At 27.3% G+C, this 12,210-nt stretch overlaps 2 protein-coding genes and 1 non-coding gene across 5 annotated transcripts in view; 1 reads left to right on the forward strand and 2 right to left on the reverse strand.

Moving 5' to 3' along the window:
- LOC126835925 (uncharacterized) overlaps positions 1-12,210 on the forward strand; it is a 46,290-nt gene that overhangs the window by 32,961 nt on the left and 1,119 nt on the right. Inside the window, exons 1-10 of one of the 3 annotated variants that reach the window (XM_050568810.1) lie at positions 8,958-8,961; positions 9,718-9,784; positions 9,863-9,892; positions 9,960-9,983; positions 10,341-10,391; positions 10,760-10,789; positions 10,876-10,899; positions 11,010-11,060; positions 11,295-11,330; positions 11,874-11,966. In XM_050568810.1, coding sequence (XP_050424767.1) covers positions 9,724-9,784; positions 9,863-9,892; positions 9,960-9,983; positions 10,341-10,391; positions 10,760-10,789; positions 10,876-10,899; positions 11,010-11,060; positions 11,295-11,330; positions 11,874-11,966 — 400 coding nt within the window. In that variant the 5' untranslated portion in view covers positions 8,958-8,961; positions 9,718-9,723. Of the gene's footprint in view, positions 1-8,957; positions 8,962-9,717; positions 9,785-9,862; positions 9,893-9,959; positions 9,984-10,340; positions 10,392-10,759; positions 10,790-10,875; positions 10,900-11,009; positions 11,061-11,294; positions 11,331-11,873; positions 11,967-12,210 lie in introns of those variants that run through there. The other 2 variants (XM_050568812.1, XM_050568811.1) reach the window with 2 other exon arrangements.
- The window catches only part of LOC126835931 (uncharacterized), a 98,475-nt gene continuing 86,297 nt past the window's right edge, over positions 33-12,210 (reverse strand). The window contains exons 2-11 of the mRNA XM_050568822.1: positions 4,350-4,419; positions 4,239-4,268; positions 4,143-4,166; positions 3,784-3,837; positions 3,342-3,371; positions 3,244-3,267; positions 3,074-3,124; positions 2,192-2,218; positions 1,191-1,283; positions 33-457 (exon numbers count right to left, since the gene is read on the reverse strand). Coding sequence (XP_050424779.1) covers positions 222-457; positions 1,191-1,283; positions 2,192-2,218; positions 3,074-3,124; positions 3,244-3,267; positions 3,342-3,371; positions 3,784-3,837; positions 4,143-4,166; positions 4,239-4,268; positions 4,350-4,413 — 633 coding nt within the window. The 5' untranslated portion in view covers positions 4,414-4,419 and the 3' untranslated portion in view covers positions 33-221. The remainder of the gene's footprint in view (positions 458-1,190; positions 1,284-2,191; positions 2,219-3,073; positions 3,125-3,243; positions 3,268-3,341; positions 3,372-3,783; positions 3,838-4,142; positions 4,167-4,238; positions 4,269-4,349; positions 4,420-12,210) is intronic.
- On the reverse strand, positions 7,779-7,851 carry Trnav-aac (transfer RNA valine (anticodon AAC)). The gene has a single exon. It is a non-coding gene; the product is annotated as a tRNA-Val (tRNA).

The following is a 12,210-nucleotide window of genomic DNA, read 5'->3' on the forward strand; positions in this document are numbered from 1 at the left end:
CTCAACGAATGTGTTTATAGTCATGATTAAGACTGTTTATTATTGAATACATTACATTGAATATTAGTTTGGTATAACACAATTATTTAAATACAATGACAATAGTAATGTTAAACATAAAATACTTAAATTTTATATAATAGAGCTTAATGCAAAAATTATTCAAATATAATAATAATAGTACCATAAAATAAGTCAATTCTAACAATTTCTGATACAAATTATCCTAACTGATCAGCAAGTGGTTGAATCAGGTAATTATTTTCATTCATTTCCCAGATTGTGCCATCAAAGGATCTGTATATTAAGGTAATGATGTTGTTTTTAGCGTTTAGAGTACAAGTTTCATTATCGTCAACAGCATGCGTTATACATAAATCTGGGCAATGTATACTTCTCCACAATCCTATTAAACGACACAGCAAAGGGAAATTTAAGGTGTTTGGATCTCTTTCACCTTAAAACAAATATATAAAACTTATTATTCCTCAAATTTGTAAAAAGTACATTAAATAAAACAACATATAATTTATTTCATAATTAAGCTTATTAGAAACTTAACTAAAGTTTTACTTTGTTCAACGTGATATGTTATATTGAAGTGTATTTTGGACGATAAGAAAAGTACTAATGATGATTAGTTTTTATATATTTTACACATATCAAAATTTCTCGTCTAATAATAACTTATTATGGAGATATTTGTTAAACAAATAAAATTGGTTAAAAATAATTGAAATCGAAACCAAGATAGTCCATATACAATTAAAAAAGACTTTAACTTCATTGAAAAAATGAAATTTAATCATTATCTTACCAACAAGTGTATATTGATGAAATCGATGAATAGATGTGTGTCAAAAAGTGATCACAAACTTCAACGATAGAATTAATCTATGTAGACTCAATGGAGGAGGAGATAATATTTCAGATGTAGTATTTCATAATTAAATCGGATGAGTTATTATATTTTTAAAACCAGTTTTTTTTACGGGACAGGAACGGAATTTTTTGTACTATGATTATTATAATAATAGTTGTTGACGATTATTGTTTAAATATAACCATTGAAAAAGCAATTTCTTTATAAAGTTAGTACACTTAAAATTATTTAAAACAAAAATTATAAATTTATAGACTATAATATACATATATTTGTAATGGTAAAAAAAGTCTGTACATATATTTACTTATTTCAGCCCGAATTAAATTTTTTGTAGCTTCTCTAGCCATATCCCTTCTTGCGTTCCCATAAACTGAGAGATCAACTTCTTCAAAATCAGCTTAATAACAAATACATAATAAAATAAAATGATTTAGTTGCTCTTGATAGAATTGTATTACATTATAAACTGTAAAGCAGCTGATTTAGTGCAGGTAGGACAAAATTGATAAAAGTTTAGATCATATCTACAAAATTAGTAAAAACGCCGAAAAATGTACACATTTTTTTTAAACTTATAAGTCACGCTGTAAAATTATTAAAATTAGTAGGATTAGTTCCAAATTAGTATAAAATAGTTTTTAAATGTAGTATTTCCAATAGACTTTTACTAACTAATAAAATATTTTAGCCATTTCCCAAAAGGGAAGAAAGTTTATCTTTTTTTCTAAACCAAAAGAAATCTTAAAACCTTTCCGTGCAAACTTTTTTGTATGTATAAACTTTAAGCGTTGTTTTAGAACTCAAAATTTTAAAACAAAATTCTGGCAACAGAAGAGATTCCGGTTTCTTTAAAAATACAATCGCTATAGTAAAAACTGCTAAAAATTAACCTTCTAGCAGCTATTGACCTTCTCAGCACATGTTGCCAACGTTCTGAAAACTTCATGGACATTCATAGGATATCATTAATAATCGCATTAATTGAGAAATTACATTTAAGACCAAAGTGCAGCCGCTATGATCGATTATCGTGCCTGAACAGCAAACGCGTTTATAGAATGAGGCTTAAAAAGAAGAAAAAATTTCCCAAACTCTTAGGTATGGATCCCTAATGGCTAATGCGTCATTTCATGCCCAATCCTTTCCAACCTCTTAAACAGAAGACAAATTTTAAAGTCCGCAGTATGCATTCGTAACAAGACTAGCAGGCAATGTAAGCTAACTAACAGCCTACTTGTCCTCTCCTGTTTAAATTGTACAGTACCAGACACGACCTCCAAACTTATTAACTATAATTGTGATTACCTTCGTTTATATCAGGTCCCTTAATACCTGTAACCAAAACATAAAATATCAAAATATATTTATACGGTTGAAAAAATTAGCTTCGATTGGCATTTTTTTTGCCTGTATAAACTGTAACTTTTTTCAAACTGGACCAATTCCTTCGAGTAGCCACTCTATAAATCACAAATTTCATCTAGTTAATACTTTGGGGGGGGGGGGGGGTAAAATTTGAAAAAATTTACTTCTCCACAGTTAAAATTTGAAATAACAAAAAAAAAAAACCATACAAGTATAAAAGTTTGAACTTTTACTGGCTATAATTTCGAGAAAAAGAGTCGGATCGAATTGAAATTTATGAGAATTATTTATTTGGTATGCTCTCACACGTCAGAAGTCTTGAATTTAAATTATACCAATCTCCAATCCCAAATTTTTTTATCAAATCCCACAACATTTTTATGTAAATCTATTCAGAATGATATTATCGAGTTATACTGTGCTTGGTTTGGGCTTTACTGGATTGAAAATACTAACTACTGTTTTGGATCGAAGCGTTTTTTCGAAAATTATTTTATCACTTTCAGTTGTAATAATTCCTGTAAGCCTGTGACCTCCCCGTCCCTACTATACTCCGTCCTAACTATGCCCCGACTAGCTTTTTTTTTATATTTTATTTGTAACAGTCATCCCAAAATCTTAAAATCCTAAAACACTGAAAAATTAATCAATGTAAAATAATGAAAACAATTTTAAACTTTTAGTACCTATCCCCAATTTTGCCCAAGGTAGGATAATTATTATTAGTTTAAATTCCAATTGATTATTTTTTGTTTTTATTTAGAACTATACATTTATATATGAATATTGTATATAAATATATATGTCACATTTTATATTTACCTGTTGTATACCTTATTAATGCTCGCAAATGTATCTGGCACCATAAACTCACTAAAATGTATGACAAATACATATGTAAGAAAATGATTATTCTTGATGTACATAAAATATTTACTAAAAAGACTATGAGTGCAAAGTGATGTAAATATGAAACATATAAAGGTTATTACGCGTTCGGTTATAGTCTGCAAAATCTGAAATTAAAATAAGAACATTTCACTTAATGGATATCAAATAACTATGTTGAAATATTTCCATAAAATATTACCCGGTACTGCCAACATAAAATTAATTTCCTCTGTAATTAATAAAACGAACATAATGTAAAGTTTAGTTTTTTATTCTAACATAAACAAGAAGACAAGTAATATACACATATTATGTTTTATAAATCAAAAAAAAAATGTGCTTGGGACCAACTATACCTATATAAATTATGTGGAGAATAAAATGGCAATAAAATAGAAGAAGAAAAAGAGTAGAATAAAATATAATGATTAAACGAATTAAGACACCAAGGTATAACACTAGACTTGTCTGTCATAACGTCTCCATTTTAATCTTAGAGTAAAATTTAATATTTATTTCGCTGAATTACAATTGCATAAAGATAATTTGTTGCACTTTTTATATCAATTGCACATCATCGTTCATCTGGTATTATAATATCATTATTAGTATTATTTTATTTATTATATAATTATAATTACCCATCGAATAATTTTTATAGTAAATGGCATTTCTTATTACTGTTCGCAATTGATCTAGAATAATAAAAATAAAGGTTTTTCCATAGCTCTATCAAATTTTAAATTTAAATAGTAGCGTATGTGTTTCATTTACTTTTTAAAGTAAGGTGCTAACAATTTGAGTGGTCGATTAGCAGTTATAGATAATTACTTTTCAAGTTACTTAAGATTAAATCTTAGGACGGGTGAAACTATGGAGTGTAGTATATTTTTAAATTTGTAATTATCCAAAGCTGTTTATCGATAAATCATTTGATTATTATCAGACAAACATACTGAAAACATTATATTTTAGTGTTTAAATTTTAAACAAATTTTACCTCCTGCAAGCTCGATGTGTTTGTCTGTAATAAATTATACAAATATAGTCTAAACACAAAAAAAAATATTTAATATACAAACAACTCTTTACGTACTGGTTCTGATAACCTCCTTGTCATAGTCATCTGTACAAATGTTAAATGGTGAGTTCTTTTTTTATAGCTATGTACTTGCACTTGTAGAGAAGTTAAAAAATAAATATTCACCTAATGCAGCTAACAATACGTTTACTAAGGTAAGTGACAATATTATAACGTACAAACGTTTCATTTTATTCTGCAAATTATAACAAATAATTAATCTTCTACTTAAGAAGTTCTTTTGTTAGACTCAGTCAATTTATAATTATCAGCTTCAATGAGGAGCTGGTTGCTACAATAATGTATTTAATTATGCATATTTTGACTAGACGATAACCAGTTTTAGATAATTGCTGTTTAAATTAATAAAGGTTAACATTTAAGATGAGAGATGGAATTTTTATCTGCGGACAAAACTCTTTGCACTCCACCTCCCACCCTAAACTTTATACTTAAATAAGTCAAAAATCTCAGCAAATAATTCTTAATATAATGACTTGAATTAAAAAAAAAATTAATCTAGCACAAAAGCTATTCCATTTGTCTTATCTTTGTAAAACAGTCTGTATTATTATTTTACACAGAGTGCTTTTAGTACATTTTTTTGAGTATCTTAAATTAAAAAAAATATATAAAATAATTTAAAAATGAAAACAGTTAAGAGCAATAACACTGTTGTGTTTATAGCGCAAATGAGTATAAAAAAAAAATTAATTTAAAATATTGATTTAAAAATATTCAATAGAACAAAAGTTATTTCATTTGTTTTGTAGATTAACAAGTTACCGCAGGTAAGCACAATACGACTAATATTCACAGACTTCGAATATTATTTTTAAAAAACCTAATAATATATTTATAAAAAACTTACAGTATTTGAAGTATTAGAGTATATATATATATTACTTAAAATACTAAAATTAAAAAGCCCTATATCAGTATTTATAGTAATTATAAATTATGTGTACAATTTTCCGACTTGGTGGTTAAAAAGTTATTGTAAGCAAATACAAAAGTAATCAGTGAAATTTAACAATATGTATAAATAATGTACTTACAATATTGGATAATTATTAACAGTAGAACTTATAAGCAAAATTCACATTTGACCAGCTTGTTAATCTGTTTTGATGTAGTTATCTAACAACCTGTAAATGGGTTTTTATGTCGACCAAAACAGTTAAAATCTAAATATACATTGCAGAGTGTTAATATATATTTATATAGCTATGTTAATATGTTAATTATAATTTATATAGCTGTTTTTTTATATATTGTTTTTTTGCATATTTACATTACTCTGACGCAAGCTTAGACTATTTTATTCTTAATTATTGATTTCCATAATCTTCATAAAGTTAATGTTTACACTTGTATGCTTGTACACTTATATTATCGTGTCTGCTATTCTATCGATAAACATCTTAATAAAGTTAGGAATAATTATGAGTGAAACAATATAATATGAAGTTATAATTTTTTTTTTTTACGATTTATGGCACAAGGCCCTCAATTTTGTTTAATGATGTATTTAACGTTTCTTACCCTTCAAACCAAAACTTACTATTAATGTGAAAATCATAAGATGTGTTCTGTATTAAATCTCACGATTATTGTACACAAACAGTCGTAGATTTTCTAATATTTCAACCAATTTATGTTAACACTTTTGAATTATTAAAATTTCCTTTATTATCTCAAATCATCCACTAAACATGTATGCCATTACAAGGAATGATTCTATATGAAAAAAAATTTAATATTATAAGGATTCAAAAAGGATTCATACGGGAGGTAGGGTGTAGTCGGGGACATTTAGCATATTTGTGTCTGCAATTATTGTTAATATTGTTTTTATTTATTAAATAAATATTTGCACATCAATGTGCACACGTGTATTAAGCAGAGTATGTTATTAATATACCAAGGTCATGTAAAGCTTATGTTTGTATAAGAATTGCGTCTTACTATATTCAAAATATTGTATTAAACAAATTTCTTGGATTCCCGGCCCAAGGGGTACACTCGAACTGCGCCAAGACTACATAGACTGCTCCCCATTTGTATTAGCAGATATAGGTCAATATAATAGCAGGTGGTTTAATTAACACATGGACTGTGCCCAAACTAGATAAATTCCAAAATAGTTTAAAAAAACTGTCACACATAGATGGCTAGGTACTGTAAATCATTTTTTAAAGCTGTTATTAGTGTAGAACTTTTAATATGTTTTAATTTAATTTAGCCATCTGGACGTTTTCTTTAGAGCACACGAGATGTGCTACCTGCTATTTTGGTACAGTTCATATGCAACAGGTCCAGCCAACCCTAAAACCTCAAGAAAACCGGGGGTTATTTGAGCTACTAATTAAAAACCAAATTTCACATCAAATAAATATTGTAATTGACTAAAATGTTAATTTATTTTACATATTATTTATCTTACATTAATTATATCTTCACTATTGAAATGCATTCTAAATTCCAAAACAACATAATATTATATCATACTGGTTGCCCAAATGATGTATTTCTTAACCAGATATTATGTTTGTCAATGTGTAAATGTGATATGTTTCTTTTGGGGAATCTATCAGTAAATCTGGATGGCTTGGTTTTTAAGTGGATATTAATGTATTGAATATTTTGACTGGTCAATAATACAGTATGCGATTGGTACTATGGCAGGTCCAAAGTAGAAAAATTCAACTCCTTTTACCCAAAAACCGGGAAAACCGAAGACCGAATTGACCGGTTTATAAACTTTCAACTTTGAAGTTGAAATTTGTATAGCTAATTTATTTAATAGGCATGCTTCTATCAATAAATTGCCTTAATTTGAAATTTAAATAATTCTGCACCTTCCCCTTCCCCCCCCACAGGGGTAGACATTTTAAAATATTTTTTGGCGCAACCATCAGACTTAAGAGCTAACAATTAGACTGAAGATAGGTCTGATATTCTCTTTTGACATTTTCATGTCTTTGCTCTGGCACATAACCGAAAAAAACGTTACCAAAAGAGCGTTCTTTACACAAGCGTTACAGGGGTTGGGAGATAGGGGGTGGGAGATAGGGGTGGGAGATAGGGTAGGAGATAGAGGTAGGAGATAGGGTAGGATATAGGGGGAGGTGGGAGATAGGGGTAGGAGATAGGGGTAGGAGATAGGGGTAGGAGATAGGGGTAGGAGATAGGAGGTGGGAGATAGGGGTGGGAGTTAGTGGGTAGGAGATAAGGGTAAGAGATAAGAGATATGTTGTACATTCAACGTTCAAATTAGAACTAAATGATAAATTCAAAATAAATTAAGGGCCCAAATTCTCTATGAATTGTTTTAAGCCAGATATTAAACACTACAATATTAGCCAGAAACTTGATGTTTTAATATACTAGCTTGTTACTGCTTCTTAATATACTATATCATAATCTATAATTCCACCACTACTCTAAATTTATTCATATATCATATATACTTACAAAAAAAAATAAAAGAACACTGAATAATTTGTTAAGCTAAATTAAAAAAAAAATGAATAAAAAACTAAAAAAAATTACTGTTTCCGCCCAGGATCGAACTGGGGACCTTCTGCGTGTTAGGCAGATGTGATAACCGCTACACCACGGAAACGATGACTAGGTTTGATCTATTCGAATAGTTTTAAGTAGGCAACGGCTAATAAAATTAAGTTATAGATTATGGCGTGTTCACTGTTCACGCTTGTGCAATTAAATTTAATGTGAAACTTGATAGCAATATATTAAATGCAAGTGCACAGAAAAAAATACATAGTTGGTCCAACTAAAATAATTATGGTTAATATAGGGTCCATATGGACACAAATAAATTTCTAGTTGGAATAACTAAATAAATATAGTGGGAACAAATAAATTTGTAGCAATTATACATTTAGTTCGGCTAATATACGTTACACAGTATTATTTTGTTGTGATTAAGGGTTTATTTAAATATTTTATAAGTAGATCTGATATATATCTGAAAAATATTATACACAATAAAATCTGTACTTAAAATTATTTTTTACTGGGAAAAAACTCAAAAGCTACAACTGATGGATTTTGAAAGCTATTTTTGATTTATTAACTTAAAAATGTAATACTATATAGAAATAATGTGTTAGGACAACATAAAACAGTTTTTGTAATTATTTTCTGTCACTAAACTTATGATAAATAAATTGAGAATTCTCAAATATGTACTTTACAATTTAAGCATATATTTTCTCTTGGTATTTAGGTTAGTAAAAAAAAAAATGAATTCTGAAAGTACAAAAAAATTATTGTAATTATATTGTTTCGCATATAATAGGAACTTATGTTTATTAAGATTTTTATCGATAGAATGTCAGACAATAATATATATTATACTTAGAAGCAAATAAAACTAAGCAAACATTAACTTTAAGTGAGTGTTATTTAAACCAATAATTAAAATGAATATAGTCTCAAATTGCGTCAGGGTAATGTAAATAATATTTTATCATATTAAAACAAAACTAAACAGCCATGTAAAATATAAATTAACAATAAAATACCATAACAAAAAAACATAACATAACACTCATAAAATTATATTTAGATTTCAGTTTTTCGGTTGACATAAAAACCTATTTACACTTGAAATAAAAAACGTTTAACAAGCTAGTCGAATTTAAATATTGCATATAAGTTCTATCATTTATTAATTGTAATTCAGTAACACTAACCAACTGTCAAGATTGTAAGTACATTATTTTTACTTTTTGTTATGTCTTATTAATTTTTATTTTGTATTTGTGTATTTGCTTACAAAAACGTTTTAACCGTCAAGTCAATTTAATTAAAAATCCCAAGTCAAGTTTACAGAAATTGTATTCATACAAGAATACTTACTTTTTGTGCTATTTATAGTGCCATAACTTATAAAAGTGTAAAATTTATAACTCAAGAATTTTGCGTTAAATCAGCTAATGAGGTAATAAAAATAAACTAAACAGCTAAAAATACAATTTTTTTACTCGTATCAATTAAGCTCACATGTATGAAATGGGCTATAAAACGCGTTGAATTTTTTTATATTTTGTATTTTTCTCAATAAATGAATAAACTGGACATTTTAAAAAGATGTTTGTTATGAATATTGTAATGTTATGATTCATGGAAATTGACCTCTTAAAAATAAAAACACATTGTAAAAACCAACAAATATAATATATTAAGAAATAGTATGATTACAAAAGTTTTAAACTTTTTGATAGACATTTTTAGAACTTTTCATCGATTTTGAAATGAAAAGTAAGACATTTTTTTATCCACCAAAATGCCTTTATCATATTTTCTGCGGTTATGAAGTTATCGTGGATCATAAAAATAAAAAGTTGAATATTTTAAATAAAAAAACACTATTGTAACACCTCAGCTCGGTATTGAAGCCTATAACTAAATAGTGACTTGAGTCTTATATAAAATAATGTAATGTTTATTATTATGTTTGCAGATAAATATGGAACTTTTATGTATTTTAATATCACTTGCCTTGGTAAATAATTTGGTAGCTGCGTTAGGTGATTATTTTTTTTGTTTACACTTACCTACACTAGTTAGTATAAGTCTATAAAAAAAACAGTAATATTATTTTACAGATGAATATCATAAGCAAGTTATCATGACCAGTAAGTAGACATTTTTTTCGTACAAAATAATTTTTAAACTTTACTATGTTTGTGTAATTTATTACAGACCAACATATCCAGCGTGCAGGAGGTAAAATACATTTACCAATGTACAATGTTTTAGATATGTTTTTCTGATTATTATCAATTTATTTATAAATTAAAAATGCATACTCAGAACAGTGAGGTCGGAGTACAGTTGGGTCGAGACATAGTTGGGATTGGGAGGTCATAAGTTTACAGGAACTATTAGAGCTGAAAGTGATAAAATCGCATTCAAATAAACGCTTCGATGCGAATCAGTAATTGGTATTTTTTCTCCCAATCCACACAATTCCTTAACACCACTGTACTGACTTTTTATTTCTTAGCTATACATAAAAGTGGTTATGTACCGCGAGTATTTCTTTAGTTTCTTGTTGCTCAAACCGTTATTTGTTTATTCCAGTGCGATTGCCGGAAATCATTAGAAACATTGTTCGCAGACCTTCTTCGATGAGTAAAGTATATACTAAATAAAATTATAACAATGATAAAGCATGGTAGATGATAAATTAATTTTCAAATGAAATATATGATGTACAATAATTTGATTACATAATATTTTTGCAAATTTTTAATAAATTGTATAAAATCTGCAACCAAATATTTTCATGTAAATTTATCATTTATGGAAATGGTAAATTTTACTCTAAAATCTAAATGGTATCTTTTTGAAAAACTACACTGGTGTTACCTGTTTTAACGCCAAACACACTTTTTTTGAAATTATAAAACATACAACTTCCGGCTTGTAATATTTTATTTTATAATAATAACATTAGTCTAATGTCACGAAATAATGTTTTTGTATTATGTTAATTTTAGAGAAAATGGCTTTTATGTTGGCAGTACCGGGTAATCATTTTCTTAACATTTTATTGATATATTTCCACATAGCTATTTGGTGTTCATTAAGTAAAATGTTTTAATTTTAATTTTAGAAAGTGAAAACGCAAATATTGAAGGTACCTACATGTAAATTATTTACATATATTGAGATTTGTCATAGACTTAGATAATAATTTCTATCATATCAAATGATGAAAGTTAACATTTATGTTGTTATAAAATGTAGAAAAGTTATTGTACCAGAGCTGTATGCAAACAGAAATAATAGCAGCCACAGGTAATAAATATAAACTTTAAAATAAACTCTAAATTCTCAAACGAACAATACATTTAAAATTATTGTAATTGGGTTCTAAGCAAAAACGATACAATTAGTCGATTGAAGTTTTTAAAATTAAATTATTTGTCTAAATACTCTTAATTTTAGTTTAAATGTTGTAGGAAAAATATAAAAATGTATTTTAGGTTTTTTTAATGTATAATAATTTGATAATTAATATTTTGGTTATAGGAATCGATGTACCTGTGTTACCTGAGACAGCCGAAGGTAATAACAATCATTTAGGAGTTAGGGTTATGTGCTGAGAATGGCAATGGCCCTATAACATCTGCAAGACGAATCTTCTGGTTAATTTGAAGCGACTAGAGAGCTCCCCTGTCTTTAGAATATTGTTTTAGAATCTTAAGATCATTACTACGGTGAAAAAGAAGAAAAACAAATTCCATGGAAAAGGTTTATGGTATTTTTTTAGGATAGTCAACGTACATTCATTTGACAGAAGTCGAAATATATTTAAAAATATTAAACACTAAAATTTGTATATACATTTGGAAATAATTCGATAAACATTTTAGCGCGCCTTAACTCTAAGTTGAAACATAAATTTGTTTTAGGTATTTTACTAGATTTAGAAGGGTAAGGTGTTGACATTTAAAGTTCTATATCAATATAGTATTTTTTGGGTACTTATGGTAGGTTCTACGAAAAATGACAACAAAACAGTAATTCTATTAACTGTAATGCAACTCTATCAAGTACTATAGCAACTTATTAAGTATTCTTGTTTTTTTTTTTGTAATTGTTATTAAGGAGATTTTGAAAACTTTGATCTGTCAGACTTTGGACGTACAAGAAGAAATATGACTAGTGCAGCTGTAAAGGCTTTAATCCGTAGTCAAATACGTAAATATTCATTTAAAATTTGTTTACCATTTTAAAGTAACTATTTGTATTAAAAAGAAAGCGGTCGGTTTTGTGAACATTTTAGATCTAAAAGCATGACAAAAAATATAATAATTGATTTACAGCCATTTATTATCTTAACAATAACACACAACTTAGTTTTTTTCTAAAACAGAAGTATGGAGCTCATAAAACATTTGGTAAAAAACATTACTTGGGAAAAAAAAAGATTTTAAATTTGTAA

Source organism: Adelges cooleyi, unplaced genomic scaffold (assembly GCF_023614345.1).
Source record: "Adelges cooleyi isolate 19-005CV unplaced genomic scaffold, UGA_ACOO_1.1 ACOO_flye_CR_arks_rails_tigmint_CR_PRNA_23, whole genome shotgun sequence".
Taxonomy (NCBI): Eukaryota; Metazoa; Arthropoda; class Insecta; order Hemiptera; family Adelgidae; genus Adelges; species Adelges cooleyi.